This window comes from Archocentrus centrarchus, chromosome 22, assembly GCF_007364275.1.
Source record: "Archocentrus centrarchus isolate MPI-CPG fArcCen1 chromosome 22, fArcCen1, whole genome shotgun sequence".
NCBI classification, from domain to species: domain Eukaryota; kingdom Metazoa; phylum Chordata; class Actinopteri; order Cichliformes; family Cichlidae; genus Archocentrus; species Archocentrus centrarchus.
In genome coordinates, this window is record NC_044367.1 from 22,229,908 (window position 1) to 22,255,176 (window position 25,269).

A 25,269-nucleotide genomic window follows, 5' to 3' on the forward strand; every position below is an offset into this window, starting at 1 on the left:
CCGTGTGGGTGTGTTTTTGAAACAGAGCTGACTGAAAATAAGTCTGGAAACATGCCATTAAAGTTGGACTCGGTGTCCAGCTGTTTGATAAAATTACTTCTAATGCGTGTTTTTGGTTGTTCCATGTCAGCCTTATTATGTGTGGGTACACAAAGACTAATACAGGATTTCAGCGCTGCAAAAAAACACATTTCTTTCTTTTCCTACTGATACACAGAATAACGTAAATTGGAACAGCGTTACCATGGCAACTCTTGCAATAAACCTCATCCCACGCACAGTTAAGCCTGTCAGATGTTACGTCAATGAAGAACAACAAATACAGAGTTAAGACTTATTCCCATATGGTTTATGTGGCAACATATGAGCTGTTTTTTTTTTAACCACACAGTAGTAAAGTGATGATTTTTTTTCTTTTCCTTTTACCTGCAGTGAGAAGGTGAGAGCCAAATCAGTCTCCACAGACCCACTGGGTGGCAGCACAATCTCATGGGACCTTAAAATCCGTTTGGAGCCCTGCAAAAGCACACATAAATACTTAAATAAATAAGAGGTAATAGCCTTTTAGTGTTTAACTTAGTGCGCACAGTGTGCTGAAAGTATGCTCTCTCTCTCTCTGCAGCTGCTACTTACTTTGTGACATTTTATAGCGTGTGCATAACTCAGCAGGATCAAACTGAATTTTAAAAGTATGTATTAAAAGTGTATTACCATTTTTAAAAAAACAACAACACAATTTTAAATTAAATATCACACGATCAAGACCAAAATGCTCCCTTAAAGAAGAAAAAAAACACCAAGGACTGAGATCAATCAATGTCAGGACGCGCAAACCACATTCTGCTGTGTGTGTGTGTGTGTGTGTGTGTGTGTGTGTGTGTGTGTGTGTGTGTGTGTGTGTGAGCAGTTTTTAACTGTGCATAAAACATACCTGGATTTTTACTGCTATGACCACAGAAATCAGCTCTTTATCAAGTTCCCTCATGACAACCAGCTTCTTCAGGGTCAGACTGCACAATCTAAACATGGAGATGCAGAAGGAGATGAAGGCAGGAAAACATGTTTAGTTTAGCACTGCTGGGGTGTTTGTAACGAGCACAAACACATGAGTCATTCACAACAAGCCAGATGGTGAATTTACTAAACAGATTTAAGAAAAGAGATGGGCAGCCTACAAGTGCACAAAACACATACAGTACTGTGCAAAGGTCTTGAGCCTCCCATTATTTCTTTCTATTTTCTTCCAAGGAGCCAGGCTTTCTGAAGGTTTTATTTGGACTTTGGTCACAAAAACCCTTCAGTTGTTTCACCTTCTTTAACTAAATCAAAAAATGCCAAAGATAACAAAGTTTGACAGGCCTGAAGTAGTACTTTTGCACCAAAAAGGTGATTCTCTAACAGCTATTAGTGGCAAACACGGCATATCTGTGCAGTGTGTATCTGAAAATCATGTCCTTAAGAAACAGGAAAAATCCAGCAAAGGACATTCATGGATATCTCCTGCAAGTATGCTAATTCCTACCAGTTTGTTCCAACTGTCCACCAAAGGTGCACAGGTTCTGGATGCACAAAATAAATTTGCACCAGCTTCATTTAACTTTAACATGAGGTTGCAATTGAACATGTGATCCGAAGCAGCCAGTGAGCGTCTAAAAACTGTTTTCCATTCAGTGTGATCACAAAAACTGTCACCTAACTGAGGGTGGGAGAGCTGGCTGAAGTTCACAGGAACGTTTTCCTACACTCGTTAGTCTAACTTGAAGTGAACCATGGGTGCTGCAGCAGGCCGAGCTAAATCCTCTTAGCCGTCATCAACCAGTAGAGCAGAATAGCAACAGTGAAGGAGAACAGTGGCGGGGCAGCCGGGGGCAGCATTGTTAGGGTGGTGTATTTATTGGGGGGGGGGGGCTACTTTAACAAGCCCATCACGACTTTTTTCAGGCACTTCCTCACAAAACGTTAGAGAAGAAGAAAAGTTTTTTTGTTTTTTCCCCCTAAGGAACCAGCGCTTTGAGGCACTCTTTGACTAAATCATTCACAATGGGCTCAATCTGGAGGCCAACCATTTATCATCTGGCTCTCCTTTTTACGGCAAAATTAAACACTGTGTTCACATTGCTGCTGCTTCGCATGACATCACGCTTAAATTATTCGGCGGGCGCAACACAGCATTGAATGTTGTCCAGCAGTATAAGTAGGTTTTCACCCAAGTTTTGTTGTTATACAGGGTAAAAGAGGTTGGTTAAAAAAGCCGTGAGAGACAGAGAAGAGAGAAATGTGTGAGTGAAACCCCAAAGAGTCTACAATATTAAACCAATGATCATATTCATTGTCATTTAGCAAGCGTGCCCAGTTGACCTTGGAAGTAATCTCACTCCTCTCCTATTCCCCTATTTTGAGAAGAGGAAATGAAGAGGTGAGGCGTCAAACAAAACAAAACGGCACCACTATCACTCTGAAGCTTCCAAACCACACACTTTCCTGAGCGGCAATTATAAAGTTGTGTCTCTGCAGCAGAGAGGTATCAATCAACCTCGAGAGAAAGGAAAACACTACGACAGAGAAAGGAGAAGCGATGACAAAGGTCTGAAGAAGCCCCAGCAGGCTGAATGAAGACCGCTCTGTTCTTCGGCCGAGACAGGACCCAAGAAATCCCAGGCACGATGGACACGAGCCAAATGAAGGCTCGCGTTGTCTCCATGCTGCCTCACACGCAGACAATATGCAGCATTCTTGTGCTCCTGTTTTGTATTCTACCCTGTTTCCATTGGTCCCCAGCCCACACCACCATCTATCTGAGTTATGCTATAGGTGGCTGGTTGTGGATTTGCGTAGGCAAAGACAGCTGAATGATATCTGCTACACATTTGGCTTTTGGGACGTGTATTTTGCAACTCTGGGATCGAATCCACAAAGAACTGCACTGATATGGCACTGTATGTCAGATACTCTAATCTCAACCACTGACATCACGCAGTCGGGCACACAAACCTCTGACCTGCAGATTTGTTTGAGTAAAAACACGGGAAACCTAAGTTTCTCTGCTAAATGCCACTGAGTTCAGTTACACAGAAAATGGCAGAAGAAATATTTGTATGTGTACTTTCCAGTAAAGCCGCTCTGCCATATTTTCTGCTTTTAGAACCTTTCACATTTTCACTTTTTGTTCATACTGACAGAAATAATTATACTTTAGGTTTATTATTGACAATGGTCATATTTTTGGCCCTCTCATGCAAATTAAGCAGTGCAGTGAAAATGTATAAGCTTTGCAAATGTAGAATTTATTTCACAGCTGTTTTATTGGATTGCATTAAATTGCTAAGGTGTACCAAATAACCCTATCTATATACAGTACTGTGCAAAAGACTTGAGTCAACCCCCGTTTCTTTATATTTTGCAAGGAAAAATGGGAAATATGTGTAGAGATTTACTGAAACGTGGAAGTACAGTATATGAAGCAAAAACAGAGTTTGTACAATTCCAACAAGCTTGAAAGTCAATATTTGTTATGACCACCTTTATTTTTCAACACAGTCTGAACTCTTCGGCAGCTTTTCCGGCATTTCTTTAAGCAGTCTTCAGAACAGTTCTCCAGGCTTCTTGAAGGACATTCAAAGCTCTTCTTTGGATGTCGACTGCCTTTTGTTCCGTTCTCTGTCAAGATGATCACACACTGCTTCAATAATGTTGAGGTCCGGGCTCTGGGGAGGCCAATCCATAACCGACAGTATCCCATTGTGTGTCTTTCTATCTAGGTATGCTTTTACTGCATTGACAGTGTGTTTGGGATCATTTTCATGCTGAAAAATGAAGCTGCTGTAAATCAAATGCTTTCCAGATGGTATTTTATGGTGGATCAAAATCTGACTGTACTTTACTGCGTTCATAATTCCATCAATTTTGACAAGATCTCCAACACCACTGGCTGACATGCGGCTCCAAACCATTACGGAGCCTCCACCATTTTACAGATGGCTGCAGACACTAATGTTGTACCTCCCTCCTGACCTCTTCAGTACATGTCGGCAGGGATTTAAACCAAACATTTCAAACATGGATTCATCATTCCACTGTTGCCACTGATTTTCACTCCTGTTCTTGTATAATTCGGCATACCTCAGCCTTTTCTCTTTCCCTTCTTTAAGAATGGCTTCTTCACAGCCACCCTTCCACTGACCAGGATGGGGAGGCTTTAGTAAACAGTATATAGATTTCTGTCTGTCAAACTATATTATCATTGGCATTTTACATAGATTCAATTAAAGAAAGAAATGAGGGGTGGCTCAAGACTTTTGCACAGCACTGCACATTAGATAAGTGCTTTACTATATCATGATATTGTTCTGTTTCTAAGAAAATTTATTAATTTTTCTATCAGCATTCATTCCCGTCTCTAGTTGAGTAAATTGCATATAGCCTGGTATCAGACATCTTTAGACCACCTGAATATGTCTGATGTTCTGCTCACCAGTGGCTACTTCCCAAAGCCACAAAAATGCTGCATTTAAGATGGCAAGCAGTAAATCTAAATGCAGAGGTGGACGTTACCGTTCACTTTGTCGACTTTAGTGTTAATTGGGCTATTTTGACATTATGCAATCCCATTACTGCTCCGTGCTATAACACTGTGACGTACTGGCAGGGGAAACTGTTGGCAATTGAGCCTTGAATGCTAAGTACACAATTTCATTCAGTTAAGTATGAAGCAGGACTAAAAAGGTTAATAGCGCTGTTTCTGCGGACTGCACACGCTCTCAGGAAGCCTTTAACAGTGAAGTACTGTAACATATTGTAAATCATGATGTGACAATTGCCCTTTCAGAGGAAAGCTTCTAAGTGAAAAGAGCTACTGCTCATCTACACTAACAAGGAAATACAATGGACATCATATTTCTACACAAAGTTTTTTTTTTAAAGCATCACTTCTAAGGACAGAAAGTGTTGTATGCTGTAAAGATTGTGGAGAAATGTGTAAAATAAAGAAAATGGGTTACACTTGATGCTGAAACTTGATACAGTAGTTTTATCAGCAACATCACTCCAGTGGAGCTTATGTTAGTCTGCCTGAAGGCTGTAAAAGTTGGTGAAGCAGTGAGGAGTATCAGTCTGCAGCCTGAACAGCTTCTCTGTTCCAAAGAACAATATATGACAACAATACACAGTGCTGGCATTTCACTCAGCAGCTGCTGCCTTTTTCACTCCGCACTGAACTCGAGGGCACTCTCACCACCACCTCCAGCAAATGTGTGCGCGCAGCACACATGCTCGCACGCAGCCGTGCGCCTGGCGTTGCAGCAAAGAAACCTGTTCCCTGTTCTGTCCCCTCTCTGCCACCCCAGGGGAGACTCCGGTCTGCCGAAAAACACACGGCCTGCCGCCTCGAGCGTGGCCTGCCAAATCCTGATCCAGTGGCCAGCTCGCCACAGATACTCTGGCAGAGGGAATTACCATCAGGCCCAGTGTGGTGCTGTGATAGCACAATCGCATTCACTTCATCTGCCAAGTGCAACACTCCAACAGGAATTTGTTTTGGTGTCACTGAAAATAAACACCGCTCTGGGAAGGAGGGGAGGGTAACGGGACCTGATGGCTGTTGTTGATGAACCATATAAGCACCACACACTACCAGAAACATGATGAAATGTGTCCATTATGTTCCTGAATTATTAAATTATCACTTAAAAAAAAGAGCCCACACACAGGACTCAGAGGCTGTGCAGTGGAGAGAAAACCACATTTTCAGATGAAAAACGTTAAAGCCATATAGTGTAATACAGTCACTTCAGCTTTGCTGCCATTTCCTGCTCCATCTGCATCTATGGTTGCTGTGATAAAGCCTTATTCAAGATATATTACAGTTTCTACCCCACCACTATTACCTAGCTTTACTGCTTGGAGGAATGCCACAACTAATCATTTTGTCACTGCTACTGCAGTACTAAGAGAAACTCTACTACTTTTGCTAGTCTTGCAAAGATATTATCACAGCTGGTTTGCAGACAATATAAAACAACAACTACTACTTTTCCTAACGTTACTTATATATCTGTTTTTCATCACTTGACTCATCGTGCAGGCAGTGGTTGTAATGCACAAATACCCCTCTGGTTGTTTATGTGAAGGTCTGAAAGGAGCGTGAGAAACAGTGCGGTTGAGCATAGGTATGTCATTCACATTGGCAACCTGAATTATCCCATGGCCAAACACTACATGGAAGCACCCCTGGGAAGTGGTTCAACCCGAAGAGTGTCAGGTATTGAAACTATCTGATGCCAAGGGTGGGGATGAAATCAAACGCTCAAACAAATAGAGCCATGCTGGATTTATGCCCTCAAGGCCACCAGCTGCCCTGGTCTCAAAGAAGACTTAGACCTCTCATGTTTTTGTAGTCAGTACCTTGGTCCTATATCAGTGTCACTGTTTTAGATTGACCTACAGTGTTGTCAGAGTGTCATGTAGTTCCTTTTTCCCAAGGGGCCACGTGAGACCAACAGGCTGAACTTAATTCTGGCTGGATGGATGGATGGTTGGTTGGTTGGTTGGTTGGTTGGTTTCAGCTGTGTCTTGTTACCCTTATGTTTGGTCCTCTTTTAAGTGTTTTTTGACTACCTGCATTGCCTAATAAAGGTTTGATTTTGTTTATTAAATTTGCCTCAGAAGTCATTTGGGTTCCTTAATTTGCTAAAAATTGTACTTACCATTTTCCTTAGAGGGTTAAAGAAAATGATGCATGTAATAAGTGTTCCACACCTGTGGTTAATGAAGCTATAATCACTCTGTTTATATATTTGTATCTCTACTCCCTGAAGAAGGTGAAAGCTGATATGCATTTTAATGCTATTAACCCTGAAAATAAAGGCCTTTTTTAAAAAAAAAAAAAAACCTTTTCAAACTTCCCTCAAGTGTCTGAGGCCTGTATTACAAAGCAGGATTTGTGCTTATCTGGGTATCTTCATGGGTAACCCTGGGTTTTCTGTACTACAAAGGTGGTTCATTTCTTACCAGGCTACACTGCCATGGTAACATGATAATCTAACCTGCTCTGAGTAGGTAAGGTTTCAGATCAACAGGTAAGAAATCAATGTCTACTACCCAATCAATTCTCTGGAAAATAGCGTTGCCATTCTGGGAAGATCTCTCAAACCTCTGTGCACAGAGAAGTTTTTTTTTTAATAACTTCTAAAGACATTATCTTTCCCTGATGAGCATCAGTAAAGAAAATTCTCAGATGCAACTGTATTACCTTTTTATTACCCCCATTGGCTGCAGATAATTTCACTGCTCTATAAGCATTTATATATGATCCTAAAACAGAGCACCTGTTTGTAGTTGTTGATCTTATATAAAATTTGTAACATAGACTAAGCCTACGTTTGAATTCTATCAACTTACTCTCAAACTGTTAAAACACCAGGGCTGCAAATGAGCTGAACTTCACAGCAGTTAATTTCCAGTCATATTGACCAAAGTGCTTAAAGTGCTCACTCATTCATTCAGCACTCTGCATACTTCTGTACAAAGCTTTTCCTCTCATAGCGCTCTTTTTTCTGCAGCAGCTGTGTTGCTTTCGGTTTGTATTATGGCTTTGATCGCTCCATATTTTTCCCATAGGATAGTTTCATCTTCCTTGGTAACGTCAGCTGCTCTGCTGCCAGTACACTTACAAATAATTGTGATTGGTTAGATGCTGCCAACACCACACCTTTCACATAAATGCTCAGAGGAAACCCTCAGTTAACGTATCAAGGTGATTGCCAGTTTTGTGTAATCGCCTCTGATGTTCTGTGGTGCATCGTGGTCAAATGAGTCTTTTGGGATCTAGTCAGTTGTATCAGAGGAATTTTTTTTTTTGGGGGGGGGGTCCACTGTCTATTGAATGAAATGTACCTCAGCCCACTGCAGTGCCCTGATGACCATCTCCTGATTGACTCCTATGACTGTCCAGTACTTTATGGAAAAGTGTGAAGGACTTCCCAATATTGACTGCTGGGCCAGCAAACCACAACATATAGAGGATCTCTACAGAGACTCATAAAACATCCCAAACATCATCCAACAGATATTAAAGGACCTCAGTTGTCTGAGAAAATGGATGGCTTCAACCTTTCATGTAGAGGGCTTTTGTTTTTTTTAGTCAAGTCCAGTTTGTCAACGTGCACATTGAGGTATTTGTCATCCTCCGCTGTGTCCCATGTGGTCACCGGTGCTCTGTTGCCCCTCATGTCCTCAACCAGCCCCTTTGCTTAATGTCTAAAACACCTGTAAATGGTAAATTACTCAGTTAATAACAGCTTTAAAAGCTGTCTGAGCACCTGAGGCCCTTTTATGTATCCAACAGGTAAATTTCATTAAAAAATGGCTTTGCAAGCCACTTTGCAAACAGCCTTCCCCCCAGCTGCTCCTTTTATAATGCATCTGACTTAAAATATGTTATCTGTTTCAATAAGTCCTGATCTGTGTTCATATCTCAAGATGGAAGACTTGAAATAAAAATCTAAAACTAATCCGAGGCAAGAGAACAACGCAAGAGACGTACTCGAGGTTCAGTTTCAACTCCTGAATTTTCGCCTTCTGTTAATAACGTGAATCAAGCAACTGGACACTGGGAGCTCTGCAGCATCGAGCAGCAAACTGCATCAATAATGAGATTTCCTGCTTCACGCTGCAGCTTCCTGCCCTTTTGCCCCACACTCCACCCACACACAGAGGCACTTAAAATAGATGGTAGAGCATGATATAGCAATTAGGTAACAATATATGCGATTTCATGAGTGAAACAATCTCAGAGCTTCATTGGGTTCTACTAGACTACGGGTATTCTGCCTTCATATAAACTAATACAATGCTTTCATTCAACATCAACAATAATGCACCACACATTGCTTTTATAGAGACTGAGTCTTTATATACCTGCATTCTTTTTCATTAAAAGCTTGCAAAGAGCTCCATATGTTTCTTAGAGAATCAGTTTTCCCTCAGTGCAGAAATATGTTGAAACAGAAATTCACCATAAAACAGCAAACCAGTCAATCTCATCACATCACGCAGGCCATGTCATGCTTTTAGAAACTTTCGATCTCTGAAAGAAAATCCAATTTCTGAACGTGCCAAACTGATAATGGACTTGGGCCAAGCTCGCACTGTTCAACAGCACTTCAGGAATGAGCAAAAAGACTCATTTCAAAGCTGCACAAAGCACAACGGGTTGCAACTCTCCTGACCTTCAGCACTCCCACCTCCGTCTGGCTGAGCCAGCAAAGCAGACTGCACCAAATTATACTTCTGCCAGTTCACCGCACAGCTTTTTCTTCAGAAGGTGAAATCTGATCTGAGTTTATTCTCCAGGGTAATATTTAATAATAATAAAAATCTCATTACACTCTAATTCCGATAATTGTCCAGGTTTTAACAGATCTGAGAATCCACAGGCGGCTGTGGAGAGAGGAAGCCACACATGTCAGCACTTATTGCTCTTTCCTGTCTTCGCACAGTGTGTGGCTTTGATCCATATTTGGGATTCCTTCCTCACTAATAAAACGAATATTTGCCCCACAGCTGCGAGCCAAATGGAACGACTTGAGTCTGCAGCATAAAGCAGCATTTCTTATTAGCTTTTGTAAAACATCATTAGCAGCAGGTGAAACACTTTCAACACAAAGTTTGACAGTTGTTCAATTTGAGCTACTCCTGAACTCTCATGTTGCAAAGTCTCAAACCTTAAAGTCAAGAAATAGTTGAAGCATTAAGTCATTTTGTTTGGACACAGCATGGTAATTAATGCTCTTTAGATGTGTTTTCTGCTGCTTCCACTAGAATCCTGTGCTCCATGTAAGCATACAATATGAGTAACAATGTTCTTATAGATCTGTTATCAAGGTATAAAAGTACTTCTCTCAGTTTTTCATAATTTTAACTCGTGTATCAGCCCGTCACTGCCACACTGGGCAACAAGAACGGCTGTTAAATCTTTCAGTCTGTTCACACCAGTAAACTTTAGGTCACTGTGAAGTTACTGTATTAGTCTGCTCCGTGCAGGCTGATCAAGCCGCTCATAACACAGCTGCACATGCATGAACACGGGGCTGACGGGAAACAAACCGACGGCGGTGGCAGTTGGACAGTCTGACAATCCTTTTTAATTCAGAAACTTCAGCTGGCTGCATGAATTTTGCAGCCGGCCATAGAAATGTTTTGCTTCTCTAATGTCAGTTAGACAGGCAGCCATCGGTTATGAATAAAGTAGAGTGCAGACCATGTGAGCGTGTGCGTAAGCGGTGATTCTGAGTGCTCGTCACTTTGTAGGTTGGAATACATTAAGAGCCGGTTTAATGTGTGTCATACTGATGCGTTTCTCCTGGTCTGACATTTCCAGGAGTACAGTTAGGAGAGCGGAAGGCTTAAGGGACCAGCTCAGCAGAGTTGCACATTTCACTGCAGCATTTATCTAGGCCGTGCTGCCTTTTATCAGTTTATCTTCTGCATCTAATTATTAAGTAATTTAGAGATAAATATCTTTGGAAACTGACATCCTGAAAGTAACAGTATCTACAAAAAAACTGGAAAACAAAACTGGGCTGACTGACCAGATGCTACATTAGAGTTTATCCAAGTAGGGGGAAGTTTGTTGGGTGGAAAATGTTACTCATAAATCCCCCATTTTTTTTTTTTTGGTCAGATATACTCCCACAGGCCTGTCTGATAAACTCCAGCACCCATAATGCTTCAAATGTATTCGTTTGATTTCATATTAAACTGAACTAACACTTTTGATCATATAAAACAGAACATTTAGGCAGAACAATGGATGTTTCAGCCATGCACCCACTACATTTGAAAGAGTAATTACTGTAACTTTACAGGCGATTCATCAGGCCTTTGACAGTTTCAACCATTTATCCATTTCTTAAATGATTTAGTGATTATTTTTAAGCATCTACAGGCTACCCCTCCTTTCTTTATTTTTTTGCTTCTAAGGAGCCAGACCTTCTTGTGATTTCTTAAAGTGGACTTCAGTAATAGTTCTCCAGCCTGCTCCTATGTTAAGCCACTTAACATTGACCAAGCATAAAAAGTGCACTAAATTCAAAGGACAAACCAGCAAAAGACCAATTGTATGTTTAGGCACTTTGTTGCTAGCAACCCTTTACAAAAACACATAATATGTTCCCATTTCTTTGATTGAACCTATATGTCTACAGCAGATGGACAGTATCTGAATGTTATGTCCTTAAGAAACAGGAAAAATATCCAGCAAAAACCTGACACAGGACCAGAGAGATGCATCTGGCCCTTCAGTTGATCCATCTACTGTTTACTGAAGCCTCATCAGAAATGGTCTCAGTGGAAGGGCGGCTGTGAAGGAGCCATTCTTAAGGAAGGGAAACAGGCGGAGGTATGCCAAATTACACAAGAACTGGAGTGAAAATCAGAGGCAACAGGTCTTTTGGAATGAAATTTGAAAATTTGGGCTCAAATTGTCATCAATATATATGGTGGAGGTCACAAGAAAGAGAAACAGCCATTTACAGCCATTTGTAAAACACGATGGAGGCTATTTTCAGTTATGTTTGCATGTTTCAAGAAATCTCTGCACCCATTTTTCTAGCAAAATATAAAGAGATGAGGAGTGGCTTAAGTCTTTTGCATGGTACTGTCTTTACACTGCCCCACACACTGAGGATACTGTAGAAACAGGGCACTGAAAGCTGGGATTTGTTGCAGCATCCCAGCAAACACTTTGAGATTGAATAACTATCGGCTGCCGGTCGTGTCATGACGTCTAGCCATGGTTGAAAAATTGCTCCAAATAAAAGTTGAACCAACGTTGCAGATGTTACATCTTCAACGTCACCTAGACGTCACTGTTAAAACTTTCTAGTAAGTGAAGGTTTTGTTCAAGAATTTTTTTTTAACTCTCTCTTTATCGATTAGAATAAAACCAAATAAAACTTTTAAAAAGTTTCTAGAATAGAACGAATGAAAAGAGGAATAAAAACATCACCTTGACAGTGACTCAAACCTGCAGCTTCTTACTGTTCAATCCTCTGTTTGTCCTACTGAGCTAATTGGCTGAATGTTGAACAAGAAGCATTCCTGAACTGATGCTGGCACCACAGAACGGGAGGGGATAACTGTAAGAGCCCCATGTGTTAAGCTCACCATGCCACAAATGAAACAGAATTTAGATGTATGAAATTATAAATAGCTTAAAAGTGTTATTTAAAAAAAAAGAAAAAAAAACAGGCTCCAGTAATACTAGTCTCTATAGGTGGGGAAGATGTTCTGTGGATGTCTGTTCACAACCATGTTGTTTTTTTTTTGTTTGTTTTTTTTAAAGTCAGATGCATTAAATTCCTTCTTTGCAATCTATATTTCTCACTTTGTAAGAGACAGTCTGAACTGACCTCTGTTCCATGCAGAAACAACTTCAACTTCAGTTTTTGCCATTGTACCACAAACTGTTTGGAGCGGGGAGATGATGTCAGGGTTTGAGCCACATTTCCTGGGATGAGGTTAATGTCTCTAAGCCAGCTGAAAAAGTTTGGGGTGGTTATTAACCATGAACAGGAAAGGTTTTTACCCCCTGCGGTCGGACCCTGCTGTAAATTATAACTATTTTTTACGATATAACCTCAAGTGAACTGTGTTAATGTCTTACAGTCAACATGTCTCATTCATTTCATCACCACAGTGACTTTCCGGGTTCCAGCTGGCTGTTAGGGGCTCATGTATGAACTAAGAAAAGTTAATAAACTTGTTTTGGTTGTGTGGTGACACTTCTTAGAGGTGAATTATATTTTTATTAGAATTATTTTTGGACCCCTTTTGGAGTTTCAAACATGTGTCATGGTACCACTTGACTATATGCAAACAGAAATCGCTGTCCTGCTGTGAGCTTCGAAGATGTTTGCTCTTATCTTCTACAGCAAATTATTTATGTATTATTTTCTGGTAATTACACAGCTTTCAAAACAATGCAAGAAAAAGATGACAGGCAGTCCTCCTGTTAATTCTCCCTGATAAACAACAAGACTGAAACATTTTCCTGGAATCAGAAAACCTGCCAGAAGACCCTGTGGCAAAAATGTTCCCCAACTCAGGTTTACTCAGGAATATTAACTATAACATTAAAATCTTATTTTAATACCAATAAGATTTTGGAATAGATGTGATTTTGATGTATGAATGTTGTTCCCCCCTCTTTTTGCTTGCCTCCTCCCGTTGCAAGATCCTTTCCTCTTTAAGGACCTAAAAACTGTTTGTTTATTTCAATGGAGGTCATTTTTTTGCAACGGGTGCATTTCTGCTTGTGATTGGGAGCAAATGGAAATAAGACTGTTTTCAATAATCTCCAATCTGGCATAAATACGACCATATGCACTAGTCAACATCATCACCCGGGCCCTGCCCGTCCCAGCAGCTTTGATTTTCTCCCTGTGTGTGAAAGCTGCGTGTCACAGGGCTCAATGACCTACATTCTCATGTCTCTCGGGGTTCTGGAAAATCCACGTCCTCTTGTGTCTGCCTATCCTTCTTTCACTAAGGTAATCATGCTTAGTCTCTCTCATGCCTTTAGTCACACTCAAGCCATCTCCAGCTTTATGACTCACTATGAAAAAAAAAGTCTGCAGACACTAAAACAACTCCTCAGCTGCAGAACGTTGAGCGTATTTTAAGAAATGCAACTAACAGCAAACTTTGATTTTCCCCCGACACGCTGTATCTCTTTCCCCTGTCAGAGACTAAAAATGTCACAAGGCAGGGACCCATACAGGTCTCAGGGGACCGAAACATGGTTTCCGGTTTATTTTTAAGAGTACTGTCTCATTTGGCATTCTGTGTTTTTACATCTATTGTTGTTTTCCTCCCACCATCGTTAGTGTCTGATTAAGTTCACCTGTGGAACAATAAACCTCCCTGTGGCCCAATTCCAACCGGGCCCCCAGAGCCTCTCCCTGCACACGCTCACTCTGTGCTCTTGAACGGAGGGTTCGGCAAATTAAGTGCTCTTCAAAACCAGCTAGTGTTGTGGAAGCGTTACACGGCCCCCTAACAGCAAGTCTGCACACATGTGGGCTTACCAACCCTCACTAACCAGACTATGGGAGGGCGCAGCAGCTGTTTTGTGTGCCTGAAACTACATGCACTTAAAGATGTGAGTTTCACCTTCAGAAAGAAATGCCGCTGTGGTTATCCCAATTAATTTTCTACACATTTGTGCATGTTTTTTAAAAGTACTTAATTTTTTAAAAATTACTTTAGATTCTAATGAGAACAAGAAAGCAGAAAAGAATGAAAACATTTTCCTTTCAAAAAAATCTGAATTAAACTGAAATGATCCATCCATCCATCCATCCATCCATCCATCCTTTAAGGCTTAGGGCAGTGATGGGAAATATTGCAGGCCAAAAGACTTTGATCCCAGAACAAAAGCTGAAGTTTTTATGTAGTTTGACAACTTTTAACATTTTTATTATTTTTTTTTTAAATTATTTTCCAGAAACCTACTTTGTCCAACAGTGCAAATGCATAGCCTTTCAATCCTAATAAATACAACCCTGTAAAGCATAATAACAGTCAATTTACAGGGCAGTCTAATAGAAACAGTCTGCTTAAAATACATTTTTTTTAAAGCTAGCAACAACATTAACAGCAGCACTTTCAGTCAACGATGAATGGAAATGACTGAAGATCGTTCCAATTCATTTTTCTTTTTCTGCCATATAAGTACTACCTATGCTGTCATATTAAAAGTCAAAAGATGTAAGAAAAAAAACACTAACCACTCAAGAAGTCAATCTGCAGTCTAACTGGTAACAAGAAGAGCTCGTTTTGGAGAGAACAATAACATTTGGCACCAAGTCAGGTGCAAGTTTAAATCAATTAAAGGAAGTAAACCTAGGTGGTGAACAAAGAAGCTACAAATCCTTGGAAATGTGCGAGGAGTATTAATTATGCAAAAACATATAGAAACATCTCTTTTTATTTTGCCTTTTCTTTGAGTGTGACAGAATCGGTCACTCTCTGTTTTTATGGGCAGATTTTCTCGGTGTGGCCAAGGAGTGAAGGGCATCAGGTTCACTGGTCCCAGGACCTCATCTCCGCTTTTTGCGGTTCTGTTAGCTTCATCAGGTCATGACCACCAGCTCACACAGGGGCTGTTTGCAGCCGAGTATGAAGCTCCGAGTCTCACGCCATGGTTTTCAGCTGGGAAAAAAATGAGCTAAACGTGAAAGTGCAGGTTTCAATTTACCGGTCGATCTACGTCCCTACCCTCACCTGTGGTCACAAGCTGTGGGTAGTGACAAGAAGAACGAGATCACGGATGCAAACAGCGGGAACGAGTTTTCGCCAAAGCGTGTCTGGGCTCTCCTTAGCAAGAGAGTACTTGCTGGAGAGACTGCATCTCTCATGGAGGAGCTAGAAGAGGTCACCCATGAGAGGGAGGATTGGGATTCTCAGGCTTGGACTGCTGCCTCTGCAGCTCAGATCTGGATAAGTGGCAGTGAACGGGTGGATAGATGGTTTCTTTGAATGTTCTCGCCTATCTGCATATATGAAAAAAATGTTTTTGTAAAGTAGAGATTTTGGCTTTTGAGTTTCAATAAATTTGCAATAATTACACTTTTTTTTGAACCCACTAAAATTTATACAATAAAGTGTGAGAAAATTCTCTGCTCACTCAGACATGCCTGATCACAAGGATGTTAAGGATGACAGGAAAGTTGCTGATAGGCTACATCCAAACCTAAAACCTTCAGTGAAGGCACATTCTTAACACACACACACGTTCTTAAGCGTTTCGTCGGTTCATTGGGAACAGCATGAGCACCTCGGCGGTGGGAAAGTAGCAAGATAGTCTCTTAAGTGGGCCCACCTGCTTACTAAAGTGTTCAGAACGAACTAATGTTTGTTCCAGTAACTTACAGAAAGCAAAATCAGTCCTTTATTATTTGCCACATCTGTCAAAAAATGACAAGCTTCATAAGATGCAGCCTTTTTTAAATGCCTGTGCGCCTGAAATAAACATTTAGGGTGCGATTGTAATTGCTGCTTGTTTATCTCTCCAACAGCGCGTTAGGTCCGTTCACACATCTGTGTCTCCTCTCCGATGAGGCGGTGCAGCCTCTTCATCACATCCTTTCAAACTTGAGAGTGAGATTCGGTGAGGAAGCATCTTGCACCTGTCACATAATAAAGTCTGACACACAGTGCTACTGATTGGTGGGCTACTGTCACCGAGGACACTGGGATTACACATACTGCAGCATATGGTACATGCACAATACATTGTAAATACTGAAAGGAGCTCTGCTAGCATGCTGCGACATGAAAGAGAAAAGAAGCAGCAGCGGTCGCATGGGACAGAGTGTCCTGCCTGCCCTCCAGGCTTACACCGAAATCTGAGACGCACACATTACAGGAGAATACTGCATTCCAATTATTTAGATGCCCTCTGCACACACACAGTTGGGGTTGGTGGCATCCTACTCCAAACATGCCTCACACACTCAGCCTTAATGACTGACATGCCACTCACAATCTGTTGTAACACCACAGGCATCAGCTTCTCCTCTGCCACCCCCTACATGCCTCACCCTCCTCTGTAGTCAGAGGCTAAAGCTGGTAAACAAGACTTGGGTGACTTGGATTTTCTTTCTAGAATTGTCTGCTGTGCTGAGGATTACAGACAGGAAAAGTGAGTCAAAGTGGTGGATATACAACAGGGATGAGAGACCACACTTCAGTGCACATTTGTTGTGTCCCAAAAAACACACTGCGCTACAAACTTGACTTTATTCTCATCTAAACAGTGGCGTGCGCAAGAATTCAGATTATTTACTTAATTAAACAGAACAATAGTGTAATTTTAAAAAGATGCACTTTGGTCAAAAGTGTGACGCTCAAAAAACGATTCTGTTGGCTATTTGGGGTGCAGTGGACACAAGTTGGGAACACAGTCAAGCTATCTATTCATCTTTTTCCACTTATTCAATTCAAGGTCGCAGTTGGGCTGAAGCCTATCCTAGCTGTCATAGGGCGAGAGGCAGGGTACACCCTGGACAGGCCCCCAATTTATTGCCATTCACACCCTACAGCCAATTTAGAGTCACCAATTAACTTAACGTGCATATCGTTGGACTGTGGGAGAAAGCTGGAGTATCCAGAAAGAATCCACACAGGCACAGGGAGAGCACACACTAAGCACAGAAAGACCTCAGCTGGCCACTGGATTCGAACCCAGGACCTTCTTGCTGTGAGGTGATGTTGCTAACCACTATATCACCACATTACCCATACAGTCAAGCTATTTTTTTAAAATAATAAACCAAAAGAACATTTTTAGCATTTTTTAACTTTTGGTGTTTGAGAAGAAATACTTCCAATTTAGTGAAGCACTTTAAAGACCGGCATCCTGTTCCATTCAAAGAATTCAAGTTGAGTAAGTTTCAGCTCACAGTAACAAGCTACGTACCGTTGACTCCTTTGAGGACTGCATGCAAGCACATTTGCGTTTATTGTATAGCCCTTTATGTAGGTTCTGCCTACAAAAGGTGCACTTTGGGTTATGGTGTGATGTGATAAAACCACTGGTTGCCAGGGAAACATGTATTTTCCGGCTGGCTGGAGGTGGTTCCTGGAGGTTTCTGGCTCTGTGAAATCAGTGCAAAGAAGCTGCTGCACAAAAAACTTACTAGTGATTGCTTTGGTTGCTAGCATTGCCACAGTTGTCTGCAGTTTTTCACACTTGCCTGCAAATAATCACTAGCTACGAGCTGAGCACTTTTGCAACTTGAAAAAGTACGATGCAAACCGGAAATGGAGAAGGTTCGCCTTCAAAGTAAAAGCTGTGCCTCAGAGCTGCAGCCAACATGTTTCAAAGGTTGTAATTATCACTTTGAAGGCAAACTGTCTCCATTTCTGGTCTGAGTTGCACTTTTCAGTTTCACTCTAGCTTGGAGAGTAGCTGTTTGTAGACAAGTTCGTCACTTCCATTCAAACTATGACTGCAGCAATATGCTGGCAACCAAAGTAATCACAAGGATGTTTTTGCCAACCAATTAGGAATACACATTTTTACTTAGCAACTGGTTGTTTCCAGGGGGTCACTGACAGGCTGTAGCCCTGTGTGACTGGGGCTTTAGCAATCATTTTCACAGTGACGGCCATCAACCTCCAGCAACCACTTGCAACCAGGAAGGAAAAATTCATTTTTGCCTTCTAGGCCTGTGTGACTGGGGTCTTATTCACTTGATCTTACACAGGCACATCCAAAATGGTGGACAAATTAAAGTCACGTGTTTGCAGAAACTCTATATTTCCCTAAATGTCAAACTTTTATTTTAAGATCCTTCTTGCCCAGCATGACCTCTGTTGAAATCAAATGTCAGCACTGTGTGGCATTTCTAAAACTACAGTTTTACAGCTAAATTTGACGGATCCTTTCTACATAATAAAGCGCACCACATTGGAAACGTGATACAAGTTAAAACAGATGCTTTTGATCATTATGTTGCAGGTTATGCACATTTGTATTCTAAAATCTGACCCGTGTCTGTCTACCGTTTCCCATAAAGAACCAACTCTTGTTTATGTCTCTAGATTTTAATCAAACAAAGAAACAAACAAAGAGGTCAAATACTTAATTTGTGAAGGGTATAAACTGATTCAAGTCTAAAAAGAGAACAGTTCAGAGTGATGATTAGACGCTCTTCTTGTTTTTCTTCCCTCCTGTTGGATGGTATTATCCTGATAGAGTGAGGCACATGGGAAGATGCCAGGAAGCCTTAGCATGGAGGGCAGGGGAGGAGGGAGGGAGTCCTCGGCTGGATGAGCGCCCAGACTGCCCCCGAAACCACTGCTCTTATATCTCTGAGCTTTACAAATGTGCATGAGGCTGCAATTTTGGGACAGAGGCAGGCCAAATTTATACACAGAGAGACCAGAGAAAGCAAAGAGGGAAAACAGAGTAAAACTAGAAAAGAGAAGCTTCATAATGAGAGTGAAAGCACGCCAAAGACAGAAAGAGAAAGAGGGCAGCGCTTGCACAGTTGCAACTTATTTTAGATGGTGCAAAAACAGATTTGACAGCCAGACACTCTTTCTCAGGGTTTTGGTTTCAAGCACTTACATCTGCCAGCCAATAACTCTCAATTACTGCATCCTCCTGAGGAAACTCACAGCAGCAAGTCAAAAATAAAACTCTGCCATGAAAAGGTTATTTTTTTACTCCGTCTGGAACTATAGGATTTACTGCTAGGATTGCTTCTGTGGCACACGAGGCAGCGACAGGCGGCAAGTTAAAAGGCCAACCACAGGACATAAAACACCATAAAGTCTGAAAGCCTCCAATGACTCCTGTCCACTATTAGCCTTGTTGAGTCCTTCAGTAATACTATTTGTTCAATAACTGAAAACTAAGAGTATATTATAAGAAGTTAAATTAAAAATATAATATATACAAAATTAGACATGAATATATAAAAGTCTTGCACAGACGTGCACTAGTAAGTTCAAACACTCTTTGGATAGTTTATATTCTAGTTGTTAAGTTAAAGGAAATTAGTCCAGTGGCCATAAAAATAAAGCCATTGTTATGGCTTTACCCTTTATCCAAATGAGCAAATCTTAATTAAAGTAAGAGTAAGGGAAAAAATGTAATTTTGCACATTTTCTAAAATGTTTTTTGGGCTGTAAACTGTTGCTTAAATCAAAATATTTGAGGTTAAATGATCAAATCCCACAAGAAGATCAAAATATGCCCCAACTGGACACTCCTGTTATTTTATTTCTCAAGCACTGACTGCATAAATATGGACGACAGGATTATTTCCCAGACGTAAAGCCAAAATATCTCAAAAACTAGTGCTATCATCTTATGCTTTGTCAGATGATTTTGTAACCAATATTTGCACAGTAGAGGCCAGGGGGTGGCAAAGTGGCATCATACTGGAAGTCTCCTCCTGTTAAGGGAAAGGAGGTTCTTCTTTCCATGTGCTGATAGGATTCTCTCTTTAACATTAACGGGTTTTACCTTACAATATAAAGTGCTGTGAGGTGCTATAAATGAAATGATTAGAAGGCACAGGAAAAGATGTTCTGTCACATTTTTCCCCCACCAGTTGACGTAATTTAGTTCATTTCTCCCATAATTAGTGGTAGCTGTGGCTCAGGAGGTAGAGCGTCCGCCAGTTGGAAGGTTAGAGGTTCAATCCCCAACTCCTTTAGTTTACATGTCAAGATACACAGTTGCCCGCAATGCATCCATCAGAGTGAGAGTTTGTGAATGTTACATTAAAAGTGTTTAGGCATAGAAAAATGCACTTGTGTGAATGGCTGAATGAGGTCCGCAGTAAGAAAGAAATGTAATAATCACAGCTTATACTAATATTTAATGTGTGGTGTATCATGTATTCAGTAACACGCAAGGAAACGTTTCACCTCAGAAGTTGTTCACAGTCTGTTGCTTCTAAGCAACACAGTGAGCTCAAAAAGCCAAATTTCACATTAATGTTGCAGCTTTCTCATTCACATGAATAACATAAGTCCTCCTCTTTGTATAACTGGTCATGATTTACTACATTTGGTCTCATCCTGTTAAAGCTCCTGCGACACACTGTTAACACAAACTCAAAACACAAACTGAAAACTCAGAATAAAAGCCCTCCAAGTAAGTTTTATTTGAAGAAATAGCAGTGAGTACGATTATGTATGGCTGGGACATTCATCCTCATATAGCTGGTAACTAATTTGTTATTTAACTATACACTATGACCTCAGTCAAATGGGTCTAGAGACAGGTTGGTGACCCACTGCTAGGGAAAAATGTGTATTCCCCAGTGGTTACTGGAAGTTGATGGGTGAAACTGGCTGCAAACAGGGTGCTGCACCTAAAACCTTCTTGGGACTGCTTTGCTCATTAGCAGATCGCTATTATAGATGGCTGCCTTTTGCTCCTGCAACCAACACATTTCAAAAGGCACAACCTTTACTTTGAAGGTGAAGAAGAGTGGATTGCACACAGTTTCACTACTGTTTGGCAAGCAGTTTGCAAGAGTTTGCAGACAAATCACCATCTTTCATGCGAACTCTTGGGCCGTGTGACTGTGGTCTAAGGGAGACAGACAGCATCACAATGAGGACCACCATCCCACAGGAAAAGAATGGGAGTGAGCGAAGATTTAGTGACAGCAGATGAGAGCCATGTAGTGGCTGAGAAAGACTGTCAGAGGGGCAGATATGGAGCCGAAGCTGAAGTGACAGAACATCTAATGAACTATTTAAAATCAGTCAAAATTTTGATAGTGGTAAATTATAGTTGGCTACTAAGCAAACTTTCCACTTCAGGTCCAGTGGTTACATAACCCTAGAAATAAGGCACGGTTGAATCGTACATGATTTAACTGTGCCTATAGCTGTCAAATAAATGTGTAGTGGATTACAAGTATAAAGTAGCTTAAAATGGAATAAGTAAAATAGTAAGTACTAAAGTGCAAATACCTCAAAGTGTGTATTTCCTTTTAATGACTGCACAAATTAGTCCTCACGCAAACTGACATGCAGCAAAGGTTCTGGCACATTCAGAAGCATCTGGCAGGTTGTTGGAGACGTTAAAGCGACTGTGACTGGATATGACAACGTTTGAGATGCTTCAGGAATGAACTGGCAGTGACTAAACCCACAACATCATTAATTCAGACATCAGCTATCAACTGTACAACCTTACAGCTGTGTCAGTTGATTACACATTCACTCAGAGCGTAACGTTTATCCCGGATGTCAGAATCAGAAAGGAGGGCGAACCCCGGGTGCTTCCACTCTGGCTCATAATAACATTTAGTCATTCTTAGATTTATACATTAAAGTACAAAAATATGAGTGCAATGATTTAAGAGCATCACTACTTTTCAGACAGTGGCAATTTGAGAGGGAAGAACACATCCTCCATCACTGCACGAAGGCCGACAGCTGCAGTCGGAGAGATAAGAGGGTAATGGATGTTGTCAAAACTTATTAGGACTGAGTGAGGAAACCCCGAGCTCATGTTGTACTGGAACTCTGCAAACAGTAAGCGGGTCATGTGTGCTGTGGACCCTGATTTCCTGTCCTTCTTCAAACATAAATGACTAGTAAAAGAAAGTTTCATGTGATCTGTTTACAATCGTTTGCACACCTTCCAAGCAAAAAAATATGTATTTCTTCTGCAGACAGAGGGCAGTGTTTTATTTTCAGAGTTGCTTTTTATCTGAACACATACAGCAGGGATCCTCAAATCCAGGCCTCGAGGACCGGTGTCCTGCAGGATTTAGATGTGTCCCTGATCCAACACACCTGATTCAAATGGTTGAATTACCTCCTCAGTATGCAGTCAAGTCCAGAGTCCTGCTAATGACTTCTATATTTGACTCAGGTGTGTGTCACATCTAAAACCTGCAGGACACCGACCCTCGAGGCCTGGATTTGAGGATCCCTGACATACAGAATTTTTATGCACCACTGATTCCTTCGTTTCTGCATCAATTCTGTCATGACATCCAAGAAATGCCTTGAGAACATCATGGTGCTTAGTCAGCACATTTTCACTTTGTTACCCTGTTGGAAAATTTGTCCTTTTGACTTCTCGGAACTGTTAATTAGCAGCAGGCAGACACTGTGCAGTGCCCGGCTTCAGCTCTGAGGCCAGTGTCTTGGTCACTAACAAAGGTGAGAGTATTTTTGTACCCATCGTGCACATCATGTTCGAGAGGTTTCTGAAGGATAAAAGCTTGTTGTGAAGTTAAACTGCTAAAACACACTTCTTTTTTTTAGTCTTAATAGTCTGACTCGATTTCCAGATTAGCAGTGTTTCCTCTTCCTCTGGCTGTAAATGTAATTTGCTGTAAAAGGTCTCTTGAATGTTTCTTCCTGGTTATGGTGGCGTTTTCTGTTAATATTAAAGGGGACCTATTAGGCTTATCTTTATTTTCTGTCAGATGGTACAATATCAGATTAAAAAACACAATTTCAAACAATGTCAGTGTATGTTAAAGAAATACCCGTGAGCCAAAAGATGTTTTTGTTTTTTCCCCCTAATCTGCTCCATGCACATGATACACATGATTTTACAGAAACCTCCAGCAACCACTTGCAACCAGTCTGGACCAGTGGTTGCCAACAGGTCTCTAGGCCTGTGTGACTGGGGCATAATCTATATTAAATTTATATAGTGTATAAAGAAAAAAAAGAGTGTATTAGCCACTAACATTTGCATATTAGCATATCTAGGTGTCTGCAGACCAAGTCAGAGTTGACCCTTATCCACTGCAATGTTAGCATGATAACAGAGTGTCAAAGACACATACAGTACCAGTCAAAAGTTTGGACACACCTTCTAATTCAGTGGGTTTTCATTATTTAAAAAATTGTCTGCATTGTAAATTAATACTAAGACTGTAGGAAAATCATTTCAGGTGATTACTTCATGAAGCTGACTGAGAGAATGCGCAAAGACAGTGTGCAAAGCTGTAATCAAAGCAAAAGGTGCCTACTTTGAAGAAAATATAAAACATATTCCGGTCTTTTAGGGCAACAGAAGCTGGATGGATGGATGGATGGATGGATGGATGGATGGATTCTGGTCTTTTAATACTTTTAAGTTTACTACATGATTCCTTATGTTTTCCTCCATAGTCTGAGTGACTTCAGTATTAATTTGCAATGTAGGAAAAATAAATAAATAAAAACACAGAATGAAAAGGTGTGCCCAAACTTTTGACTGGTACTGCATAAGGAAGTTAAAGCTTCCATACATGAAAAAGATCCACAGCTTCACTGTGGTAGGCAGACCAAGCAGTCACACCACACACTCATTCATGCACACGCTATAATCAATCTGCTGCGGTTCTTCGCCATTATTCAGGCGTGTGCCGGAGGCCCTCGAGCGCTCAGCTGCTCATGCAATATTCAGCTGTGGGATTTACCGGCTGGCTGAGGAGACGATGCAGTGAAGTGACAGAGCGAAGCCTAGTAGGTAGGTGTGTGTGTGTGTGTGTGTGTGTGTGGTGGTCATGAAGCTTGGGACAAACTGAGCCTAAAATAGATTTGAGTTCAACCCTTCTGACAAGAGAAGACAGCTTTGACAGCAAGAATACAAGTCTGTGAATGAATGAGCGCTGAAATGCACAAGCACACACACATTCATGAGAACGCAACCACACAAATACACACCTAAGTTAAACATGCTGGTGACGAGTTAGTTCCAAAGACTCACATCACCCTCGTGTCTGTCTACATATAATATAAATCTAGGAGAGCTCGCCTAAGATCAACTGTGTTTTTAAGTATTCTTCAGTATTAAAGTAATCCAGTGAGACATGCATCCATGGGTACAGCACAAATGGGAACAGTGATTAGATAATTCATACAAGAATTTATCACACAACCTGAACCCATACAGTCCACGACAAAAGCGCACATGCATGTGCTCATATACTCATACACATTCATCCCTTCTTTGAAGTCACTCATGAATAATAAACAGACAACTGAAGGCAAAGTCTAAACTCCGTCCTGAACCTCAGTGCCCTCGCTTCGTATAAATCACGCTTGTATTTGCTCAGCGAATCTGTGTCAGTAGATCATTAAGCTGTGAAGGCCAGCCGCAGCGGCAGGAGATACATGCAGCTCTGCTCTGGCTTCTTCACACCTCCACTTCTGTCTGCACAACAGCATGCTCATGAAAGGAAGTGAGGAGGAAATGCTGGCTGAGGCTCTCCTCCACACTGCCAAACACAGGAATGCTATTACTTATTAGGTGGAGGGAAAAGAGCGAGAGAAGGAGAAAGAAAGAGCACTTCAGATTTTTATCTTTACATGGCAGGAGAAAAAAAACTGTATGCTAGGATTGTACCTTGGTATTTCCTAATTGGCTCAAAGGGAGGACAAGGCATAAAAGGAAGCCAGTATGAGAGAATAGGTGCACATAAAAAATAAAGTAGGAAGACAAATTAAAGTATTTTTTAGTATTTCTGCGTCTGATTTGGTGTAAACAAACTGTAGTGTCTGTGTACGTGCGTGAGTGAGAGAATTTAAAATTTTAATTGCACAGCTGGGTAATAATAAGCTGAAAAATAAATTGTGCAAGCTTCAAAGGGATAAGTCCCTGGTGTGTAAACCATAAAACACATCTGAAAACTGGACCTGAAAGAGGAAAAACAGCTCCAGTGAAATCACAGCAATCACAGCTAAACTGAATTAGACTGAAATGAAAGCAAAACTACTTTCAAA

The 25,269-nt window shown here is 41.0% G+C and overlaps 1 protein-coding gene across 3 annotated transcripts in view; it reads right to left on the reverse strand.

Moving 5' to 3' along the window:
* The window catches only part of pacs2 (phosphofurin acidic cluster sorting protein 2), a 71,648-nt gene that overhangs the window by 22,970 nt on the left and 23,409 nt on the right, over window positions 1–25,269 (reverse strand). For all 3 annotated transcript variants that reach the window (XM_030759172.1, XM_030759173.1, XM_030759171.1), the window contains exons 2-3: window positions 932–1,019; window positions 427–516 (exon numbers count right to left, since the gene is read on the reverse strand). In XM_030759172.1, coding sequence (XP_030615032.1) covers window positions 427–516; window positions 932–1,019 — 178 coding nt within the window. The remainder of the gene's footprint in view (window positions 1–426; window positions 517–931; window positions 1,020–25,269) is intronic.